Below are 25,850 nucleotides of genomic sequence, written 5' to 3'. Positions count from 1 at the left end.
ACTCTATCGACTACTTAAAAGACTCTTAGACGATAGATCAAAACTCTCTGTGAACAACAAAAGACTAATTTATACTTCTATTTTAAAACCCATCTGGGCGTATGGAATAGAGCTGTGGGGTTCAACCAAAACGCACCAATCTCCAAAGGATTCAATCTCTGCAATCTAAAATACTTCGAACTATTGTACACGCTCCAACCTGGACTATACACACTGGCCTTAACATTCATTTTATCGCACAAATCGCTGAAAGCACGATACAGAAAACCACTTCAACCTGCAATCTCATGTAAATCCTCTAGCTCAAAATCTTTCTTCTAGAACTCTTCCTGACAACCCGGACAAGACGCCTTAAGAGACAGTGTGGCCTTGTGATCTCCTCTCAAGTGAAGAGAGTGGACTTATAGCCTATTATCTTGGAGTGTTATCACTGGAGGTAACTTCTCCACTCGTATACCTCTGTAATTCATAGTTCTGTTATCACTGTTACTTATTGCGCCAACGCGCTGATTGGAGCAAAAATAAACGCCATAAAAAAAAAAGATTTTTGGACAAATAATATTTTTTCCCTATTCTAGACCAAATTTTAATAGATTGAAGTAATAGTTCCACTCAAGAAGGTTTTTATAATAGCAGGTAAATTATGGGATGATTTTTTAATAAAGCTCTTTTAAAAAGCTGAGTCCATTAATCTCCAAGTTCTCAGTGAATGAACATGGATGGAAAAAAAGGGAGCTTTTATTATGGCAATAAAGCGCTCCTAATTGGTAAAAGTGCATCATTAATTAAAAAAAAAAACTCGGAACTTTTAGTGGCTTGTTACGAGGAGGGACGAAGAGGAGAATTTTCTTTTTGATTAATTAAAATTTGGGTAATTTATTTTGCTGGAGTAGGATAGTACGTACAGAGAAGTAGTTTTATACAGCCTGAAATTAATGGAAGCAATCAGCCTAGCAAAATACCGTCGGCATAGCTGACAAAAAAAGAGCCAAAAAAAATTAATCACCCGTTGAAATGGTAGAGGGTGAAGTGTAGAGGTAGAGGAATGAAATTTGTCACTCACAACGCAGCCTGGTGACGTGTTTGTGCAACCGCGGCCATTTTGTTGGTTACATTAAAGCTATCATAGTGGAGTTGGGGTTTTAAAAGAGTAAAGAAAAACAAACGGCTTCGTAGTAGGCAGGGGAAGAAAGTATAAAACGTGAGTCTACATAAATTGACGGAGTTTGGAAGAAAATTGAAATTTTTGTTGTTGGTTTAAAAGTAAAACTGGGATTGTTGGGGGGGGAAACGGAAATGAGGTAGTGGGAGGTGAAGCTGTGAATAGGGGGGAGGTAAGAAGCATGGTTGGAGAAAAACGGAAGTAAGCTTGGTTACTCCATAGGCCAGGAGGAGCTTGGGTATTGGTGGAACTGCAGCGAGTATAATGAAGCTCACAGTGTATTGTGTAATTCACGCTTCTTCAACTTCCACGCTAGATCAACATCTTCATATATTCTTCCCTTTTACCACTGGTAAAGTGGAAGAACAGTGGTCGAGGCAAATTCTCCGATAACCAGCTTATGACGGCAAAAGTATGTTTGAATACATGTTAAATCCATCATTAGAGATAGACATAAACAGATCGGTGTAGAGATTACAACTTCACTTATGATTCATTTAGGGTGCTTTCCACTAAGCGCTCAAAACGATCAAAACATACCTTCAGCCGTTCCACATGACGTGCTCATAGCGGTCGTGGGGAAAACGAACACTAATGACGTCATTATTTTCGCTCACGCGAAGAAGCTCACAACGCCCCACCTTAAGAGGAGCTGGGTTGAAGTGGGCGTACAAAAATTTGGCGCAATTTTTAAAAGAAAAGATGGCGACCGAAATGTAAATAGTTGAATCTGTTTCTCGAAAGTCTACCAAAAAAATAAATAATAAAATGAAAAATTACTTCTCCCTTTACAAACTAAATCACTGAATAACGATCAATTACACTTTGATAGTTAATAATATGTGGCTTAAGTTTTCGCTTTTCACTAAATTGCGATTTTGTAAAATTGCATGCATCGGAACTAGATGAAGAACTTTCTAAAGCATTATTACGTTGCATTAATAAATATCCAATTGTTGCCACAAAAGACATTTTAATTTTATTTAAACGTAAATTTTATACATACTCCACTTAATATAAGTCAACTTTACCAATAATTAATAAAGTTTATTATAACTGCATATAATTGGGGTTAAAATTAAAAAATAACCTCTTCAAGCTTCTGACATTTTCGAGGTCGCCATTTGTAATGTTTACATGAACGGTTAAAACGCCCCATAGTCCATTCTACTTGAGTTTTCGATTGTAACGTTCGCAAGCAAGTGGAACGGGCAAAATCGCGCGGTCGTGAGCGTGATCGTTGTGAACGGTTAGTGGAACGCACCATTATTCATCTCGTACTACACTTGCTGACTAATTGAGGAAGGTTACATGGTGTTTATGTCTGTTATTGAAATCGTTAATGAATCGTAAAAGATTTTATAAAAATATTGAAACAAAAATTAATAAAATATAGTACTTAGTTTTTAGGGTTCTGGACGTTTAATTCATATGCAAATAGTTCTAGAATTGTGAAGTTTGAGTTGTATATTTTGCAGGAGGGTGCGCGAATTTAATTTCTGTTAAAACCATGGGAATTGTAATAACAGAAAGACATCTTATTGTTCAGATATTATTCAAAGGTATTGTGTCTACAAATACGATCACAACGCTGCCTGTAAAAAAAAAAGAAGATAACTAAAAACTAATTGTGATAACTAAGGAACGGATTTTTATGTATTTAAAAATGCCAAATATTTAATTAAAATATGCATTTATTTTCGTCAATTATGTGGAAAGATTTTCTTAAAATATTTTCTGGAATATTTAAGTAAAATGGACATTTTTTTTATGAAAATCGTGAAATGGTGGAATGATTGCAGTTTTCGAGAACCTCACAGTTCAAAAGGAATGGCTTTGAATCCAGATCAGCATCACTGTCAAGTTTTCCTTTATTGGCAATATACCTGCCCTCAACGTCAGTGGTTTCATCAATTGACACCCAAATCGGTCCATCTTTGATATGTTCTCGAATTTTGGTTAGTGTATCTTTATAGATATCTTCCAGGTAGTTTTTCCGCAGAGCGCTCTCGTTGGCATTTCACCCAAAAAAGAATACACTAAGTGACCGAACGAAATGAATTGGACACTTCAACGAACGAGCTGAAAGAACAGACAACGTCAGACAACTTCAAAGAACTAACAAGTGCCCATCACTGTTTAGCAGCATTCTGTGTAAATTACAATAACCATTGTACCCACTGTGATTCACAGCCCTACAGTCTGTGGTTCACAGTTCCTGTCAACCACCTCCCAATTATGAAAATATGCCCAAAATGAAAAATATGAAAAAATATGTACATATTTTGATTAAATATGTAGAAATATTTATTTATTTTAATCAAATATGTATAAATATGCGATAACATCCAAATATGTGGAAATATGTGAAATAAAAGTAGACTCAAACGGCTTAAAAAGTGTCAGTATGAATACTTCTAGTTGAAAAACGTCTGTAAATTGCCTAGAAAAAAATATGTAAATATGTAAATATGAATCCGTTCCTTAGTGATAACAGTCAAACTAATTGTTTGTTAGACAATAAAAAATCTTAGGAGATGATTAAATAGAATTTTTCTTTTTTACTTTTAGCAACAATTTATAATAATTTGTTAAAGCCGTTGGTTTACACAATTTAAACTGAGCTTAACTATTGTACTTAAAGGATATTCTAAAGTTCACTGTAAACAGTTTTGAGATAAAACAAACTATATAATAAGTTTATAATACTGTAAACTTTTGTAGAAATGGCTTATAATGTATAACAGATAGCATTAAAATGGTCTCTGCCTGAGAGACTACGAGTTTTAAGATAAGATTAAATTGATTTTTTTATTATAAAAATACTGAAATAAGAAATTTAGCGAAAGCATTATTTTGAAAGGAATTGAACAGCACTATTTCTTGCCACTGTCTTTATCTTTATTCAATCTTAATAGAAGTTTGTTTTTCTTGTAAAGATGGCAGCACCGTCCAGCCAGTATAAGTTATGTTCTCTTCGATCCAAGAGTCTTTCATGAAAATTAAATTCCAGTTCAACAAGTGTATTTATATATATAATATAATATAACATCTGATAAAATGAAGAGAGAGACCAGCCAACTCATAAATCATAAATATTCTAGTTGTATATTTCAGTTTCTAATTATGCCGCTAGATGGTGATTAAACAGGCATAAAAATAGCCAAGTTAAAATACAATTTGTATTACTTGCTTTCTCAATTTTCTGTCACACCAAACAGCACTAACGAGGTTGAACCTTCCCCGGCGCAAAAGTAATAGTTTTTGATAGTTTTTTTTTATGTGCTTTTGTGGAAACTGCAAAAGTTTTCGTTTTAAAGGGTGCGCTCCACTAAGCGTTCACAACGATCACGCTCACGACCGCGGTTTTGCCGCGTTCCACTTGCTTGCGAGTGTTACAATCGAAAACCCAAGTGGAATGGACTATGGGGCGTTTTAACCGTTCTTGTAAACATTACAAATGGCGACCTCGAAAATAAGTCAGCAGCTTGAAGAGGTTGTTTTTTAATTTTAACCCCGTTTATATGCAGTTTTAATAAACTTTATTAATTATTGGTAAAGTTCGACTTATATTAAAAATATATATATAATTCAATTTTTTTATTACATTTTCGTGGAGTATTTATAAAATTTACGTTTAAATAATATTAAAATGTCTTTTGTGGCAACAATTGGATATTTATTAATGCAACGTAATAATGCTTTAGAAAGTTCTTCATCTAGTTCCGATGCATGCAGTTTTACAAAATCGCAATGGTGAAAAGCGGAAACTTAAGCCACGTATTATTAACTATCAAAGTGAAATTGATCGTTATTCAGTGATTTAGCATGTAAAGGGATAAGTAATTTTTCATTTTATTATTATTATTTTTTTTTTAGACTTTCGAGAAACACTTTCAATTATTTACATGAGATAATACTTTCATTTACCATGATATAATTTTTTCGGTCGCCATCTTTTCTTTTAAAAATTGCGCCAAATTCGACTCAGCTCTTCAAGGTGGGGCGTTGTGAGCTTCGAGAGAGCTAAAATAGTGACGTCATTAGTGACGTTTCGCCACGACCACACTATGACCGCGGTCGTCATGTGGAACGGCTGAAGGTACTTATATTTTGATCGTTGTGAGCGCTTAGTGGAACGCACCCAAAGAAAACAGTTAAATCGATATGTTAAATAACCAAGATGTTTATTTTTTTGCTCCAAATATATTTTTAATTCTTACACTTTATTTTTATTATTTTTTAGGCCTAAAATATATTTGTGTAATAAATTTTATAAAGATTGGATGAAAGAAAAAACACAGAAGAAGCCACTACATTTGGAGAGGATGCAATGCATAGAGATTACATAAATCGATGGAAGCCTCCAACGTATCCATAACTTTTCCTCTACGTACTTATGATCTATCTTTTTCTTCCGTAGAAAATACTCTGTATTGTGTAAATACATAGAAATGGATTTTTCATAGGGTGTTTAGAATGGTGGTTACTTGTACAGTTTTATACAGTCTCACCAATTACACCAACTAAATTATCTGGTATAAACACGGGTACGACTTTTCCAGAAAAGCTCTGGTTAAGCTAGTTCAAGGAAAGCGCTAGGTTGAAAGTACCATTTCAGTGTAAGTGATTTAAGTCTCATTACCGGTGTAATATTAATTAGGAATTCAAAGTATGAACGTAAAATGTCGAAATATTTTGTAGAAAATCAGTCGAGCCGAAGTGCCACATTACAGGATGAATATAGTGGTTTTTCAGCTTCTTCTTTTTTTTTTTGCTAAAAATCATAATTATGTATATTACGTTAAGAGGTAGCCGAGCGGTTAGAGGCGAGACCTGTAAAGATAAATATGCATTGTGGTACTGGGTTCGATTCCCTGGTCTCTAGGCCTTGGATTTTATTTAATAGTTAATATGAGGGAAGGGATTAGCTATGAGGTTAGCATACTGGACTCCCACGCGGAGGTCCCGGGTTCGAATCCAGCAGCTGACCCTTAGATTTTCTCTTCCTAGGAGCTTCTTACAGCTCACTGTCCGGTGATGGACAGTGTTGTCTGTAACGAGAGAACACTGTCCGGAGGCCGGCAGTGCACTGGAAAAAGCTCCGTGCGCTAATAACCTCAGCTGTTGATGCGCCAAAAAAAAAAAAAAATAGTTAATATGAGAAATTTACATTAAAGTATGTTTGCTAGTCGCCTCCGTCCACGACACCTAATTGGTAGTTGGACTTTAAGCCCCGCCTGAAAAAAAATAGGCGATTACTTTACTTACTTTACTTTTACTATATTACGTTAAGAAAAGTCATGTTCAAAAGAACATGCACTTTTAAATTTACAGCTGAGAACCAATTCTAACCTTCGTTTTAACCTTCTTTTTTTTAAATATAAATAAAACATCAAAATTGGAAAAGTTTATCAAATATAAAGGGAATTCCCTTTTAAAACTTTTCACGCTTCCTTATTCCCTGCTCAACAACTCCCGAGTATGGGTAAAGCAACAAAATTAATTTATAGTTATTGCAATCACTTTTGGTGAGCTTTAAAAACACTTGCTAAAATTGATGATGTTTTCTAGTAATATATTTTTTAAATTATTTTAGTTTTTCTCTCTCCATTTGTATTATCTATTAAACAGCACACTATGGTACTTATTTAATCTATTAAACTTAGCTGAAGATAAGTTATTCTTTACTAGCTACATTGTCTTGAATAATTCATAAACTAATAAATAGTAGTACAAGTTTAGTCATTTCAAGGGCAAGTTATACTGTCACGACATCTATACGCTAGTCTTGGAACCAAAAAGATTTCTATCTTATGAATACATTGTTTTCGCTGTGATATTATTTATCTAAAACAATAATCTGTTAATGTGAATTACACACACGACTTACTCAGTTTATTTTTTTTTTTTTTAGGTAAGCCTGCTATCTCCATTTCTCTACCAAAACATCCGTTAATCGATTTTTTCTGGGAAAAAATGTTCAAATAGAAATGCCAGATTTACGTGTAGGTTATGTTATTGTTATTAACAAACAGCTGTAAAAGCCAAAACAATTTTGTTTTGAAAAAAGTTAACAGCTTACATCTCCTGAACTATTGTACCTTAGATTCATCCAATTTCTCTCTAAAAGTAGAGATAAAATTTCTCTTCATTTGAACAAGATTTCATAGAATGCTGGGCATTACGAGATAAACAGACGAAATTTGAAAAAGAATGAATAACTTTCTTTAAACTTTAACTTCAATTATCTGTTTAACTATTGTACCTAAAATCACCCAATCTTTTTTCAATTGTAGTGGTAGTCTATCTCTTTATTTGAATAGAAGTTCACTAAGTAAAATAAAGTGATCGCCTATTTTTTCAGGCGGGGCTTTACATCCAACTACCACAAATTAGGTGTCGTGGACGGAGGCGACTAGCAAACATACTTTACTGTAAATTTCTCATAATTAACCATAAAATAAAATCCAAGGCCTCTAGACCGGGAATCGAACCCTCTAAACCAACAATACATCTTAGCTTTGCGGGTCTAGTCTATAACCCCCTAACATACTTTACTGTAAATTTCTTTACCCATTAAATAAAATCCAATGACTAGTGACTGAGAATCGAACCCACTAAACCAACAATACATCTTAGCATTGCGGGTCTAGCCTATAACCGCCTAACATACTTTACTATAAATTTCTCATATTAACCATTAAATAAAATCCATGGCCTCTAGACCAGAGGAATCGAACCCACTAAACCAACAATACATCTTAGCTTTGCGGGTCTAGCCTATAACCGCCTAACATACTTTACTATAAATTTCTCATATTAACCATTAAATAAAATCCATGGCCTCTAGACCAGGGGAATCGAACCCACTAAACCAACAATACATCTTAGCTTTGCGGGTCTAGCCTATAACCGCCTAACATACTTTACTATAAATTTCTCATATTAACCATTAAATAAAATCCATGGCCTCTAGACCAGGGGAATCGAACCCACTAAACCAACAATACATCTTAGCTTTGCGGGTCTAGCCTATAACCGCCTAACATACTTTACTATAAATTTCTCATATTAACCATTAAATAAAATCCAAGGCCTCTAGACCGGGGATCGAACCCACTAAACCAACAATACATCTTAGCTTTGCGGGTCTAGCCTATAACCGCCTAACATACTTTACTATAAATTTCTTTAATTAACCATTAAATAAAATCCAATGACTAGTGACTGAGAATCGAACCCACTAAACCAACAATACATCTTAGTAATGCGGGTCTAGGCTTTTACCGCTCGGCCACCGTGGCGCCTAGAATTTCACTATGAGTTTTCAACTAGTGGTTTGGACCACGTTTTGGCAAGGCCACCTTTTTCAGTATCAACAACTTTTCGATTAATGTCACAAGCATTACGATTCACTAAACCAAGATCCTTACATTCGCATTTAAAACTTGCAGGTGACTCACAAGACCTACATAGGACCATCTTATACTCTCATTTTACGAGGGGGTATAATAAGGTTTCCTATACTTCCAATTAGACATTTTGAGGTTTTACTACCTCTAAGTATTTGATTATTAAATTTTCTAACCAAACTTCCAAGAATAAAGAAAATCAGTACACCGGAAGTGAAATTTTAAAGAGAGGCTTTTCCTGTGATTTACTAAGAATTTACCAAACGGATTCATTAGAAGCTGATCTAATGGCGTACTTAAGCTTAAATGTCAGTTTGGATTGCTATTTTTTCTTAATTAATAGTTTGGTTCAGTGGGAATGTGTCGCATCCTATCAACATTATCATTAATTTGTTTTTTTAATTACATTCGTAAATTATGGTAAGAAAAAGTCATGTGAGTGTTCACACGAGATTCTTTTCATGAGAAAGTAAAGTGAAACTGTCGAATATTGGCGAAAACTATTCGAAAACGGATTTTTATTTTGAATAATTTATTAGCATATTTTCTCAATATCTACGTTCGATTAATATTATTTTTTAAATAACAAAAAAAAGTTAATAAAATATGAGAAAATAGTAAAAGATTTAGAAAAATAAGTGTAAGGTATTGAAACACCATTGTTAAGTACCCATGTCTCGCTATCATTGGACGGGGCGTGACTACACTAGTGGTGGGCGTGACCCGCCCACAGTCTGCAACTGTACTGCATTGTGATTGGCCACTACTTCGAACTCAATAATTTCAATGAAATAATTAATTTAAAAATTTTTTCTCCACATTTCTCCCATAGGTATTTGATAAACTTTCGGTTTAAGTAAGAAAAAAAATTTTCTTTAAAAATACGATAAATAATATTTCTTTTGGTATAATACTTCATGTTTTACACAATTATCGTTAACAGAAACAAAAAAGTTGAGAATTTGTATTGTTTAATCGTGAAATAGATAAAAGAGAAATGGGCACAATGTAGACTTGTAAGCCACCATTAAATAAGCGGTGGAGAACTCTAGTGGCAATTTCTGTAATCATAAATGCAGTTTCTGCATTTATATTTAACCATGTTTACGTCTCACTAGCCTTATAATAAGAACATAACTAGACGCAGTCGTAATACAGAAAGAAACTTATTAAGATCTCAATACATCTGGTAAGAACGTGCTTAAGTAAAAATTCTGAAGAGATGGTAACATTATTTTTTTTAAACATTTTATCAATTCATTTATAGGGAATAGTTGGAAGGTAAGGACTGCAAAATTGAAGATAAGGAACGTTTTAAACGGTTACTGTAGTGCGCGGGCCCACAAACATTTGTCTAGGATTCTAGAGCGTTGGTATTGCTATCTGTTGGTTAAACAAATTACTACCAGTTTATCTTCATCTGCTGAAAGATCCTTTTGTTCACCGCACTCCATGACTTGTAATTCTAGGTAATAGATGTGTTCTCTCCTACTTCTATTTTTTTTTACATAATTTTTCATTTTCTATCAATTATTAGATAAAATACGTTTTCATTTAATTTTCTGTAGTGCCACACGTTTTTGGCATCGCAATTTTGAGTTCATGTTGAAGGTATATCAAGCTTTAGATTCTACAGCAAGTGTCTATCGTTATTGAAGCATTGGTCCTCCTGTCAAACCACTTTAGGGCTATCCAAAATTCATACCTTCCTTCAAAACCCTACATACATTACTTTTAACCAGTTGCTCGCGGCTGGGGCACCCCCCAAAAATGTGGTGGTTAGAGCTGTATTTTAAAATTAACTGTTGCGTTGCTTTAATCTTCAGTAATAGCTATTTTTATTGGATACTAGAGAATATGTGATATTTAATTCTAATACTGTAGACTTGCTGAATGGCGAAAAAAATTACAATATTTTATCTTTATTAATTGGGTGAGATCCAATTCATTCCCACATTCACGACCTTTTATTGTTGCGCCCCACACCGCAGATAATTTAAGTTGCCCACACTGGCTACATAAAGGTTATAGATGACCAGAAAGAAGACGCCATCTTGGAACGTTCTCGGTTGTGCTCGTTAGATTGTGTGTGTGCGATCTTGCCAGCGTTGTTTACGAAATTAACTGACATATTAGCTGTTTATAGTTAGAATTTATATTTTCTTTATTGTACGCTTAAAATTACCAATTTCGAACATTATATTTGTTATGTGATGAAAAGTTGGGTGTTATTTGTTACCTATATATTCACCATAACCCTCACAGAACTACTAACATATATGTATTTATGAGTATATTATTAGAAGTATGTCAATCAGAGAACAAGTTTAAAGTACGAGAAAACTCGTGTGAGTCTCTCACCTTAGTTATTTCTTTAATTAGACAGTTTAAGAAAAGTAATTTCAAGTTCTTGGCCATCAATATATGTGTAGCCCAGCTCATCTTATTTCTTCTTTCACCCTCTTATTTTAAATTAAAAACTTTTCCATTTAATTTTATTTTTTTCAAATCTTATCTTTCTAAGTTCCTTTAAACTTTTTTTTTACTTTTCTTTTCTAAATGAATTAAAACTTATGGCTTACATGGTAAACTTGTTAAGTAAAACTTTTGTTCAAGATAATAGAACAAAGAAGTGTACCTCTCACTCCAGGTAAATAAAGATATTATTGAAAAATATGTTTGTTTGAAAAACTTTATTTTAAATACATATTTTTTATTTTATTGCATGCTAGCTTGGAAAGGCGAAACCCATTCGCTACTTCTTTGTGGCCCCTTTTTGGAAAACTGCCCCTAGAAGCAGGAAGTAATCTTCTGACTCATACCTCTCCATCTTGCTGATAGTAGGCAAAACAAGTCATCCTCAGAACATCCGGAGAGGGAAGGGAATATGCTGTGCTAGGTAGCAAAATATCCCAGATTACTGCTGCACTTTCTTCGCAGTCCTTCACTTGCCCCATCACAAGGCTTCGTGTGATCCGAAGGTTGGATGACCAAAGCGTAATTGGAAGGAAAACAGATCCTTTGATGCACTCTGAACGCTCGCTCGGAGTAAGTAGCCTTTTCTAATTAACAGTGTGGCTTGGAAGGGTATTTGACCTCCTCAACAATGTCAAGTGGTGAAGGAGGATGTACTTCCTTGTTTAAAGGCTTTAAAGAGTGATCACCTCAATTTGCCACCACTTCCTCTCTTTCTCGGGGTTCCCTAGGGACTTTGGTCACCAAATAATGAGGTGCATATGTACTTCTAGGAAGGATTGGGGAGATCTGGCGCACATTCAGTTACTATTTCGACATACAAGTTATGTTTTAAGAAATTTGTTAGTGAAAAATGATTTTACACTTTTTTTTTTTGCCAGGAGGCAGGGTAACAATTCTTTCTCTAAGTGTTGGCTCTAAATCTTTTTCCTAGTTTATACTGTAATGGATTCACAGGCAGCCTTACCTTGTATATTAAATAAATTTTCCCTCATCCTACCTAGAGTGAGAAAGTTTAATTAAACACATAATGATGTTAGAAGAATATTCAATTTAAACTATTTATCATAAAATTCTGACCTCTAAAACAGAGAATACGTAAAATATACATATATTTTTACTTTAACACAGTTAATTATAAACATCCAAAGTTTATAAATCTCCCTAGAGGTTATTAATTTACTGTTTACTTTAAAATTTAACGTTCTACTTGTGTTTGGCGTTTTAGTTTATAACAAGTTTTCATTATCGTTAATTAATGTGACGTAAGTTACACTTCTAACATTTGGCTTTCAACAAAAGGGACAGTTTTATCATTTTACTTAACCAGTGAAAATATATTTTAGGTCATACAAACGTTTCGACGTCACACAAAACGTATTGTAGGTCTAATCTATCAGTTTGGTTTGAAACATTTATCTCTAACCGTGGTTCTGGGACCTTGGCTTCAAACAATACTTTATTACTCTGATCTTTTGTAATATTTAATTAATCTTTTTAGCACTAATTTTCAACTTAAAACGACATTCAATTACATGAAATATGAAAGAAAAAGTCGTGTGAGTGTGAGGGAATAAACTTTAATTGAAGGAACTCTTGAGATAAAACGCAGTGGTTTTAACCACAAGTTGGACCAATCACATATTTGTATTACTATTAAAACGTATCATAATTAAACAGCTGTTTGTGGTTCTTAATTAGATTTGTGGTTTGTTTATTAATTATTATTTACTTTATAAATAAATAATACTGTTTCAAATGCGCGCGAATAAACACGTCTACATAATGAATTGTACCTTGAATTCTACACTTTTTTTGAATAACGGTACCCGTGTTTAAACAAATCATTCGTGCATTAAAATAATTCTATACAGAACTTGCCTTCCTGTAGAGTGAAAGCTGCTTACGGTTTGAAAGGTGTCAAGTGTGCTTTAAAAGACAAAGGAAGCTGCACTCTTAAAGTGGTAGTATGTTATAACTAAGGAGGGCGATGTGATACCTCTGCTTAGTTCGTACGATCAATTCTCTCCTAACATCCTTGCCGTCATTCACACCCACAGGGTGCATTCATTCATCTAGGAACGCCTTTAGGTGCATCTAAGGTAAGGCACAGTTCATATTCCTATTGCTCAAAAAGGTAGAACTTTTTTCCTTCATTTTTGTCTTTAATGAGGTATTCCTTACTGCTGATGGCTGGTGCTAGATAAGATTACTCTCATACTCTGCTTCACACAAGATATTGAAACAACTCAGCTTCTCTAGGAAAGTATAATTTAACAAGAATAAAATCTAATTGACGTAATTTTTTAAAATTTTTGCGAGACGAAAAAGTTTAGCAATTAATTTAAAAAAGAAGAAGGCCTGCATTGATTCATAAGATTTTTGTTCAAAATCAATTATTTCTGTGGGAAAAACAATTTCAAATAAATAAGCAGTTTAATGTCTATTTGATATAGGTGAGCAGAATGTGTAATCGAATTGTTGAAGCCTAATCCCACGTCTATCCTAGTATTGCTTCAAGAACTGTTCCTCCTGAGACAATATTGGCAAAAAACGATACAGATCTACATGTGCGCAAGGAGTTTACAAAGTTCAGAGAAATCGATTGGAGCTATTTTCGGGAAAAAATTTCTTCAAGAAAGTGTTCCATTTCTGGTTGATTGTTTTTGACTAAAAGTTGATTGTCGACTTAGATTTGAAATATATAATTTGTATTTTATACGATTTTTTTTTACGTTTTTTACTTTTTTAGATAAAAGAATAGGTAAAAAAATAAATTGAATCAGCAAACGTTGGGACGGAGCTGGCTACTGAAGAACTTGATCTTCGATATTGCTCAATGTCCGTCGGCTTGGTGTTGAGAAGGAGGGTGAACTCCATCAAGGAGTTCTGGAGAGTGTAGACCAAGGGACCCCAAACTTTTTACACAGTGGGCCACAGTTCACTGTCCCTCAGACCGTTGGAGGGCCGGACTACAAAATGTAAAAAATACAAAACGGAAACAAATAGAATATTTCAAATAAAGAACAAGTAAATTTAAATCAACAAACTGCCCAGTATTTCTGTGGGAATTATGGGCCAGTTTTTGGCTAATGGGATGGTCAATGTCCAGTTTGGTTATAGTGCTTTGCCTTTCTTCCTACTTCTGCTGTTATTTTTCGGAGCCGTGACGCGTGCATCCCCCGCGTCATCGGAAGTATTACTGTTTTGCGCTTTACGGCACCGCCACATATAGTGCTTCTCTCACTGACCACCAATGAAAGAGATGCCTCTTCCGGAAGTGCGGCGGGGGCCGGATAAATGTCCTCAGGGGGCCCCTGGTCTGGACTAAACAACAGAAAAAGGAAGTGAATAGATGGAAGTTAGTTAAGGATTGAGAAAACTAAATGAACTCGATTAAGTTATTTTATTAAATTGGGGAATAATGTAAATTTAGATATCTGGCAAGCAGTGATATATACTAGGTGAGACCAGGTGGAGTATAAATTTAGCTGGCCAAGAAATACCACTGGTACTTCTCTCCAAGGTACTTAGAGAGTGGAACAAAATAAAAAGAAAAACCCACTACCGACCGACACACAAACAAAATTCCAGAATGTGCGCGGAGAAGAAGACATTTTACTAGCTGGAGGAAGCTGTGGAGTTAAAGAGAGCAGAAGAGGGTGACGGTATCCGGCGTAAGAATTTACTGGCTTTAAAGCTCCCTCACCTCCTCGCTAAAGCTCTATTAAACGTAATGACCCTAATAAGTAGAAAATTCTTTTGTCCTTCCAAACACTGGGAAACTCTCCATGTTGTGTAGGAGGTAGCTTTGAAACTCCTCTTTGTCTTCGCTGGCAAGTTTCTGTATACCACCCTGTGCTGGCTGAATGCCTTCTTGGGCATTTTCTTTTCAGTTTTAGTTTTTTCTTGGCCAGAAAAAGAAAATTAAAACAGACATTGTAAAAGACAAATATGGAAATTAAACTGCAAAAACTGTTAGCGCTGTTTTCTCTTGTAATTCTAATGTGCTGGACACAATTACTGGTAAGAAAAAAAAAACCTGGGATAACTCACATGACTTTGCCTAAATCGCGCTTTTCTGATTTTTGACGTGAATACTTCTTTAAATTTGAATCATATGGTGGCAATCCAAAAAATCTAATGATAACAAAATCAGGGGATACAGTTTGGCATTATAGTTTCGAATCTATCGTCTACATCCAAAATTAAATTAGACCACTGGATAGCTAAAAGATCAAAGAATTCATTACGATAAGCGCGCGGTGGAGGAGGAAGCGCCGCCATTTTGAGATAATTTTGCTGCGTATCGAGATTTGCAATTAGTATAACTTTTGACTCGGACGAAGCTGCGATGTTCGTTTAAGTTTTAATCGTCAGCTGTCGTCACAATCTAGATTGTATATAAAACATTAGTGTAAAAAAATATTATCAAAAATATATAATGTCGGCCTTTACGCGTCGAAAAGCCAAAACCAAATACAGAGATCGTATACGGTTGGCTAGGGCTTCTCAAGAACAATCGAATGGTAAAAGTCGCAAAGCCGGTGGATTCGCCATTTATCGCAACATCAATAGCTTCACCTGATTGTAATAGAGTTAACATTGACATTTCGGAAATTTATTTGGAAATGAAAGACGCAAAAGCTGGTGATGTCTGTCTAGTAAACGAAAAAGGCCAATGGGCATCATCAAATTCATACTCGGGTGTGTGTATATCCATCCGGGCACAGCGTTAGCAGAAATTAAACTATGTTACGATCGTTGTTAAAATATTCCAAAAACCTCTCTAAAATTATACCCGATTACGAGCCTGATCCTACTACACCAATTATGATAGTTGGAGACTATGTCTCACAAAACCGCTCATTGCCCGACTTCATGCTCAGCGAGTTCAATTTGTCTAATATTGAAACTTCAACAACGTTAGGTAATACCTATATTGATTTAACGTTTACCAGAAATCTCGATGTATCTTGTATGCCATTTGTGTCGTACTTTTCGTATCACAGACCTATAATGAATAAAGCTATATTGTAACACAGTAATTATTTGTTTCCTTGATTTCATCCTAAATACATAAATAAAAATATTTTATATAAAAAATATAACCCGTTATGTAAACGTATTCACGTACAAAACACGGCCGTGTCCATGACATAGCCACAATAGAGCTTTTTTTAAACTTGGTATCATTATTTGAAGAAGTAACTAAATGATAAAATGGACTTACAAAAAATTGGCGATAACTACAATTTTCTTAAGTGAATGACGTTATACAGTCTGGATTTACAGTAAATGCTGGCAAGTACGGCTAAAATACTGTTCAAAATTGGAGAATCTTTTCACTTAAAATGGTATTTCTTCACAGCTGATTTCGTTTTAAAGTATACGAACAAGTTCATTGGTGGCTCTTGAAACTGTCGTCCAATATGATATTTTTTTATTCTTGAGTTTTGCTGACCTCACATTTAACGTACAGAACAATTTTTAAAAACATTTTTCGAGCTTGTCGAAGCAAGAACAGTTTACAATATTGATCTTCATTCTAACATTCATTACTTAACCTCTCTTGGTGCAAATAATGACAGAATAATAAAAATAATGACAGAAGTGAGATTTATTATTTTCAATTCTAGGCTCTACCATTTTCGCCACAAATAACTATTTACCAGAGAAATACATAAAGTTTAAATTTAAACTTTCACCCAAAGCCATAAACATATACATACATAATATGCACAAGTGTAATTAAAGCATTCCTAACTTTACTGAAGTAATACCAACCATTCTAGCTCTAAATCCACCATGGGTTCTAGCTTAAGTTATGAAACTTAGGAAATACTGAAAATAGAGTATTTCCAGTGCAGACTATTATGTGAAGTAATCTTTTAGAAGCATATTAATACATATCATATATACAATACATTGTATATATTTAAATAATAGATAGTATAATTCCACTGGAATACTTAGGATGTTTCCATTTAAAAGCTGTATCTGCGAAGTTTGTTTTTTGGTACATTGACTTGGTGTAACTTATGGCACCCCAAACCGCAGATGTTTTAAGTTGCCCGCCCTGACAATTAAAAGGTTATAGAAGACTCCATATAGAAGAAAGTTTTGGCCGTTGTGCGAGCTTTCTTACGTTTACGGTAATAACTGACCATTGTAGTTAGGGTTGCCAACTGCCCTTTTTTAGAAAGTTCAGTCCTTTTTTTAACACCCGGTTGTCCTTGTCCTTTCTTAAATTAGGAAAGGACGCCTTTTTTTCAGATATTGTTCACACAAATCTAATTTATTTTATTATAATTTTGATTTAAGTTCTGACTTCTGAGACTTCTTCATTTGGCGTGTCGTTTTTCTGCTCTAACTGAACTGAATATGTTAACAGGTTATTGATTCTTTTCATGAATAAGTATGTAAGATATAAATGTACCCAGGCCATATTGCAGACAGGGGGAGAGGGGACTTTTTACCGGAGCCCGGAGTCTCTGCATGTATACCTAAAGAAAGGAAAACGAATGATATACATTCCTGGGCCCCAAAATCCTGTCGACGGCCCTGAATGTGCCTAATTTTTTTAGGGTGTCCTTTTTTGGAACTTCATAGAGTTGGCAACCCTAATTGTAGCTGTTCATAAATAATATTTATATTTTATATACTGTTCGCTTAAGCTTGCCGATTTCGAATATTATATTTGTTTAAGTTGGGTATTATTTGTTACCTGCATATTCACCTTGTAGAAAGCAGGCTGAATAAATAAAAAATCTCAGAATTGCTATAAATCCAAAAAGAGAAAGTTGTGGATGATTTGCTTCATATATATTTAAATTTAATGACTACTTAACTTTAGAAAAAGAAAAAAAATGACTTCTTGTTAACAAGGTTAAAAGGTTAATGCTATTAGAATGTCAAGTACAAGAAGCCTGTTATGTGTTATGAATAAAGATAATTCATTATTTGAGAATAGGTACTAGTTTGTATTGACCTTTTTTATTATGATTAGGTTAGGACAGAGCAAAGCCACCCAAAGCAAAACATAAATGTAAACACGGGCTTAATCTTAGAACGAATCAAAAAAACACTCTTCAGCCTGTATTTTGTGAAGATAGCCTGCACTGACTAAAGCTGATGTGTGGATTAGTGCTCCATCATGTTTCTCGCACAATCTACTCTCAAGAGTGTGGCGTACTCTTTTTTTCATGTAAAGGTATCTCAGGCAAGAGATCAACCTAAGGAGCTTATTCCAGAGACTGAGCGTAAAAGTTTTGATATCCTTGTGGATCAAAGCAGGTTCTATTCCAAATAGAAATCGTAAAATTCTTTAATCACTTGGTTAGCTATAATCAGTGTAATGACAAGTAAGTAACAAGACATCTTAGAGATGAAGTAAGACTCATAACGATTGGAGAAGTTACTCAAAGGTAGGACTTTAAATTATAGTAAATCTAGAGAGGTGATTTTGGGGCTGTTTTGAGACACAAACGTGGTCAAAGCCTTGATTAAAGTTAAGGTGTTCGTTCAAACGCATTGTGCATTACTCATTCGTTAATCTAGGTACTGATGTTTCCTCATTTAATATAGAACCATCGCAACAAATTTCCTCCGCAGATGAAGATGTTCTTCAACAAGATGCTGAAGTTAACTTCACGCTTGTTCTTTTTTTTTTCCTAAAAATCTTATTATTAGCTAAAAGAAGTTCTTCAACGCATTAAAAAAAAAAAAGGTTCGACCAATTGTTCTTGAGGTTGAACACAAATAATCACAAAGAATATCTAAATGTACCGAGAAATATAACTAAATAGAGAATGTGTCTAGAATCTAAACTTTAGATGATAATGAACATTACTTGCAATGATTTTCTTACTTGTACATGAACTAAAGGTAAATTTCTGCGTATAAGGAGGTCGTAATGATATGGGTATATTTTCTGGAGCCACATATATTTAAGACAATTTTAATTTTTTATTGACACTTTAATCAGAGGAGAAGTGTGCAGATTTCAGCAGCAAAAGAAAGCAGCTATATCAAACAATTGGAAAAACAACACTCCCCATTTGCCGCCTAAGAGCTGGTCCAATTATTTGAATCATTATCCTAAAGGAGATATCTACAATTTGCAGGTTTCTACGAGCTATTAATCTATTATGACTTTGAAGAAGTCAAATAAGTCATAATAAGGCTACGGGGTGGTATCGGCAGGTATATAAAAAGGGTTGATCCAAGAAACGTAAGCATACTTGAAATTATACTTAGTAGCTGGAATGTGGCGCCAAGGTGATCCGATTATTCTGTATTTCAAGATTCCTGAAGCTGTGTCAGTAACCATGACTTGCTAAAGAATACATTCAGAACTTTGGAAATGTCATTAGGTTTTTTTTAAGCACTGTGAAATATAATAGCAACAAGACTAAATTATATTAAGTAGATACTACATAAAATTATCTTTGAAGTAAAAAAAAAAAAAATTAAGTCGTTTTTAATAATTATAATAATCACACATACCACCCAGTTCTGTGGCAGTACTGCTACGACCTAGTGTTGACGATCTTGGACGTGTGGAAGTCGTCTGATATTCCGACATAGTCACATGGTCCAATCCCCGGAGGCGGCAAAAGTGGTGTATACAGGTGGCGAACTCTGCCGGCCGTGTACTGACTATATTGGATGGGTATGCCCACTTTTAGCCGCCTCTCAACACTATCATATTTTACACATGCGCAGCTTTGTAAAAGAAAGGTTCTACTTTGATTTTTCATTTTAATATTTATGATTTTTTTTTTTAATTTGAATTTTAAAAGTCTCTTATTGTGAATAAATAATGTTTTAATTTTCAATCTAATAAAACTACTATTTACCCAAATTAAACATCTTTTCCTCGGAATGTTAATTTTGTTTACAAATTTAATTTCTTAAGAAAATAGTTAAACTAAGTAAAAGTCATATTTATTTTTTTTTTTAGACAAATAAGCTAACTGTTAAATTAATAACAGACAGAGTTGGGCAAAAATTTAATCAATTAAAAAACAATTGAATTAAACCGAAATTTAATTTTAATCGGCCAAAATTAGTTGATTGAAATTAAATTCACTTTTAATTTAATCGGAATTTAATCAATTAAAATTTTTAATCATAACTAAAAATTAAGATTAAAATTAAAATTAAATAATTAGAATTTTAATTGATTGAATTAAATTCCAAATTTAGTTTTAATCACTTTGGACGATTAAACTTTTAATTTAATCAAAATATGAGAGATTAAATTTTTAAAACCAAACATTGCCAACGGTTAAACCAGAATCGGATAAATGCATCTTTATTCCGCCTAGCTGGTGCCTCTTCTCTATCAATATTATCACTTTTCCCAAACTTGGCACCTTCATTCTACCAGTCTGGTGTCTCATCTATACCATGTTGCTAACACTCAAGACTTATATAGGACCACCTTACACTCACATATAACCATGTTTACCACTCACTAGACTTAGATAGGACCACCTTACACTCTCATATAACCATGTTTACCACTCACTATACTTAGATAGGACCACCTTACACTCACATTTAACCATGTTTACCACTCACTATACTTAGATAGGACCACCTTACTCTCACATTTAACCATGTTTACCACTCACTAGACTTAGATAGGACCACCTTACACTCACATATAACCATGTTTACCACTCACTATACTTAGATAGGACCACCTTACACTCACTCACATATAACCATGTTTACCACTCACTAGACTTAGATAGGACCACCTTACTCTCACATTTAACCATGTTTACCACTCACTAGACTTAGATAGGACCACCTTACACTCACATTTAACCATGTTTACCACTCACTATACTTAGATAGGACCACCTTACACTCACATTTAACCATGTTTACCACTCACTAGACTTAGATAGGACCACCTTACACTCACATTTAACCATGTTTACCACTCACTATACTTAGATAGGACCACCTTACTCTCACATTTAACCATGTTTACCACTCACTATACTTAGATAGGACCACCTTACACTCACATTTAACCATGTTTACCACTCACTAGACTTAGATAGCACCACCTTACTCTCACATTTAACCATGTTAACCACTCACTAGACTTAGATAGCACCACCTTACTCTCACACTTAACCATGTTTACCACTCACTAGACTTAGATAGGACCAACTTACTCTCACATTTAACCATGTTTACCACTCACTATACTTAGATAGGACCACCTTACACTCACATTTAACCATGTTTACCACTCACTAGACTTAGATAGGACCAACTTACTCTCACATTTAACCATGTTTACCACTCACTATACTTAGATAGCACCACCTTACTCTCACATTTAACCATGTTTACCACTCACTAGACTTAGATAGGACCAACTTACTCTCACATTTAACCATGTTTACCACTCACTATACTTAGATAGGACCACCTTACACTCACATTTAACCATGTTTACCACTCACTAGACTTAGATAGGACCACCTTACACTCACATTTAACCATGTTTACCACTCACTATACTTAGATAGGACCACCTTACACTCACATATAACCATGTTTACCACTCACTATACTTAGATAGGACCACCTTACACTCACATATAACCATGTTTACCACTCACTAGACTTAGATAGGACCACCTTACACTCACATATAACCATGTTTACCACTCACTATACTTAGATAGGACCACCTTACACTCACATATAACCATGTTTACCACTCACTATACTTAGATAGGACCACCTTACACTCACATTTAACCATGTTTACCACTCACTATACTTAGATAGGACCACCTTACACTCACATTTAACCATGTTTACCACTCACTAGACTTAGATAGGACCACCTTACACTCACATTTAACCATGTTTACCACTCACTATACTTAGATAGGACCACCTTACTCTCACATTTAACCATGTTTACCACTCACTAGACTTAGATAGGACCACCTTACACTCACATTTAACCATGTTTACCACTCACTATACTTAGATAGGACCACCTTACTCTCACATTTAACCATGTTTACCACTCACTAGACTTAGATAGGACCACCTTACACTCTCATATAACCATCTTTACCACTCACTATACTTAGATAGGACCACCTTACTCTCACATTTAACCATGTTTACCACTCACTAGACTTAGATAGGACCACCTTACACTCACATTTAACCATGTTTACCACTCACTAGACTTAGATAGGACCACCTTACACTCACATTTAACCATGTTTACCACTCACTATACTTAGATAGGACCACCTTACTCTCACATTTAACCATGTTTACCACTCACTATACTTAGATAGGACCACCTTACTCTCACATTTAACCATGTTTACCACTCACTATACTTAGATAGGACCACCTTACACTCACATTTAACCATGTTTACCACTCACTAGACTTAGATAGCACCACCTTACTCTCACATTTAACCATGTTTACCACTCACTAGACTTAGATAGCACAACCTTACTCTCACACTTAACCATGTTTACCACTCACTAGACTTAGATAGGACCACCTTACACTCACAATTAACCATGTTTACCACTCACTATACTTAGATAGGACCACCTTACACTCACATTTAACCATGTTTACCACTCACTAGACTTAGATAGCACCACCTTACTCTCACATTTAACCATGTTTACCACTCACTAGACTTAGATAGGACCAACTTACTCTCACATTTCACCATGTTTACCACACACTAGACTTAGATAGGACCACCTTACACTCACATTTAACCATGTTTACCACTCACAATAGATAAGACCACCTTACACTCACATTTAACAATGTTTACCACTCACTATACTTAGATAGGACCAACATACACTCACATTTAACCATGTTAGCGACTCACTAGACTTAGATAGCACTACCTTACTCTCACATTTAACCATGATTTGGGTCATGAAATTCTGTAAAATTATAGCCCTTCTATATCTCCCACTGTGAACCACGTATTGATATGGAATTTTGTTCTCTTATACACTTTGTTTATCTCAATTATAAACTATAGTTACTTTGTGCACAGATCTATAATTTTAGAAGATATAAAGGGTTGAAAATTTTTTGGGTCATGAAATTCTGTAAAATTATGGCCGTTTTATATCTCCCACTGTGAACCACGTATTGGTATGGAATTTTGTTCTCTTGTACACTTTGTTTTTCTCAATTATAAACTATAGTTAATTTGTGCACAGATCTAAAAAGGTAAAAGATATAAAAGGTTGAAAATTTTTTGGGTCATGAAATTCTGTAAAATTGTGGCCGTTTTATATCTCCCACTGTGAACCACGTATTGGTATGGAATTTTGTTCTCTTGTACACTTTGTTTTTCTCAATTATAAACTATAGTTAATTTGTGCACAGATCTATAATTTTAGAAGATATACAGGGTTGAAAATTTTTTGGGTCATGAAATTCTGTAAAATTGTGGCCGTTTTATATCTCCCACTGTGAAGCACGTATTGGTATGGAATTGTGTTCTCTTGTACACTTTGTTTTTCTCAATTATAAACTATAGTTAATTTGTGCACAGATCTATAATTTTAGAAGATATAAAGGGTTGAAAATTTTTTGGGTCATGAAATTCTGTCAAATTGTGGCCGTTTTATATCTCCCACTGTGAACCACGTATTGGTATGAAATTTTGTTCTCTTGTACACTTTGTTTTTCTTAATTATAAACTACAGTTATTTTGTGCACAGATCTAAAAAGGTAGAAGATATAAAGGGTTGAAAATTTTTTGGGTCATGAAATTCTGTAAAATTGTTGCCGTTCTATATCTCCCACTGTGAACCACGTATTGATATGGAATTTTGTTCTCATATACACTTTATTTTTCTAAATTATAAGCTATGATAGTTTGTTCACAGATCTAAAAAGGTAGAAGATATAAAGGGTTGAAAATTATTTGGGTCTTGAAATTCTGTAAAATTGTGGCCGTTCTATATCTTCCACTGTGAACCACGTATTGATATGGAATTTTGTTCTCATATACACTTTGTTTTTCTCAATTATAAACTATAGTTAATTTGTGCACAGATCTATAAATTTAGAAGATATAAAGGGGTGAAAATTTTTTGGGTCATGAAATTCTGTAAAATTGTGGCCGTTTTATATCTCCCACTGTGAACCACGTATTGGTATGGAATTTTGTTCTCTTGTACACTTTGTTTTTCTCAATTATAAACTATAGTTAATTTGTGCACAGATCTATAAATTTAGAAGATATAAAGGGGTGAAAATTTTTTGGGTCATGAAATTCTGTAAAATTGTGGCCGTTTTATATCTCCCACTGTGAACCACGTATTGGTATGGAATTTTGTTCTCTTGTACACTTTGTTTTTCTCAATTATAAACTATAGTTAATTTGTGCACAGATCTATAATTTTAGAAGATATACAGGGTTGAAAATTTTTTGGGTCATGAAATTCTGTAAAATTGTGGCCGTTTTATATCTCCCACTGTGAAGCACGTATTGGTATGGAATTGTGTTCTCTTGTACACTTTGTTTTTCTCAATTATAAACTATAGTTAATTTGTGCACAGATCTATAATTTTAGAAGATATAAAGGGTTGAAAATTTTTTGGGTCATGAAATTCTGTCAAATTGTGGCCGTTTTATATCTCCCACTGTGAACCACGTATTGGTATGAAATTTTGTTCTCTTGTACACTTTGTTTTTCTTAATTATAAACTACAGTTATTTTGTGCACAGATCTAAAAAGGTAGAAGATATAAAGGGTTGAAAATTTTTTGGGTCATGAAATTCTGTAAAATTGTTGCCGTTCTATATCTCCCACTGTGAACCACGTATTGATATGGAATTTTGTTCTCATATACACTTTATTTTTCTAAATTATAAGCTATGATAGTTTGTTCACAGATCTAAAAAGGTAGAAGATATAAAGGGTTGAAAATTATTTGGGTCTTGAAATTCTGTAAAATTGTGGCCGTTCTATATCTTCCACTGTGAACCACGTATTGATATGGAATTTTGTTCTCATATACACTTTGTTTTTCTCAATTATAAACTATAGTTAATTTGTGCACAGATCTATAAATTTAGAAGATATAAAGGGGTGAAAATTTTTTGGGTCATGAAATTCTGTAAAATTGTAGCCGTTTTATATCTCCCACTGTGATGCACGTATTGGTATGGAATTGTGTTCTCTTGTACACTTTGTTTTTCTCAATTATAAACTATAGTTAATTTGTGCACAGATCTATAATTTTAGAAGATATAAAGGGTTGAAAATTATTTGAGTCATGAAATTCTGTAAAATTATAGCCCTTCTATATCTCCCACTGTGAACCACGTATTGATATGGAATTTTGTTCTCTTATACACTTTGTTTATCTCAATTATAAACTATAGTTATTTTGTGCACAGATCTATAATTTTAGAAGATATAAAGGGTTGAAAATTTTTTGGGTCATGAAACTCTGTAAAATTGTTGCCGTTCTATATCTCTCACTGTGAACCACGCATTGATATGGAATTTTGTTCTCTTGTACACATTGTTTTTCTCAATTATAAACTATACTTATTTTGTGCACAGATCTAAAAAGGTAGAAGATATAAAGGGTTGAAAATTTTTTGGGTCATGAAATTCTGTAAAATTATGGCCGTACTAAATCTCCCACTGTGAACCACGTATTAGTATGGAATTTTGTTCTCATATACACTTTGTTTTTCTCAATTATAAACTATAGTTATTTTGTGCACAGAT

General features: G+C 34.1%; 2 protein-coding genes across 6 annotated transcripts in view; one reads left to right on the top strand and one right to left on the bottom strand.

The window, feature by feature from the left end:
* LOC141457862 (EGFR adapter protein-like) overlaps nucleotides 1–19,708 on the bottom strand; it is a 454,378-nt gene extending 434,670 nt beyond the window's left edge. Inside the window, exon 1 of the mRNA XM_074135185.1 lies at nucleotides 19,561–19,708. Within this exon, the coding sequence (XP_073991286.1) occupies nucleotides 19,561–19,639 (79 nt within the window). The 5' untranslated portion in view covers nucleotides 19,640–19,708. The remainder of the gene's footprint in view (nucleotides 1–19,560) is intronic.
* Nucleotides 10,443–25,850, top strand: part of LOC141457867 (uncharacterized) — a 159,120-nt gene continuing 143,712 nt past the window's right edge. Inside the window, exons 1-4 of one of the 5 annotated variants that reach the window (XM_074135196.1) lie at nucleotides 10,443–10,925; nucleotides 11,194–11,227; nucleotides 11,310–11,625; nucleotides 12,554–13,154. The gene's annotated coding sequence lies outside the window, so the exon portion shown is untranslated. Of the gene's footprint in view, nucleotides 11,228–11,309; nucleotides 11,626–12,553; nucleotides 13,155–13,508; nucleotides 16,172–25,850 lie in introns of those variants that run through there. The other 4 variants (XM_074135195.1, XR_012460587.1, XR_012460585.1 and 1 more) reach the window with 4 other exon arrangements.

This window comes from Rhodnius prolixus, unplaced genomic scaffold (assembly GCF_049639745.1).
Source record: "Rhodnius prolixus isolate KJV_2025 unplaced genomic scaffold, Rpr scaffold_5, whole genome shotgun sequence".
NCBI lineage: Eukaryota > Metazoa > Arthropoda > Insecta > Hemiptera > Reduviidae > Rhodnius > Rhodnius prolixus.
Note: the sequence above shows the minus strand (reverse complement) of the source record. Positions and strands in the feature narration are given on the sequence as shown.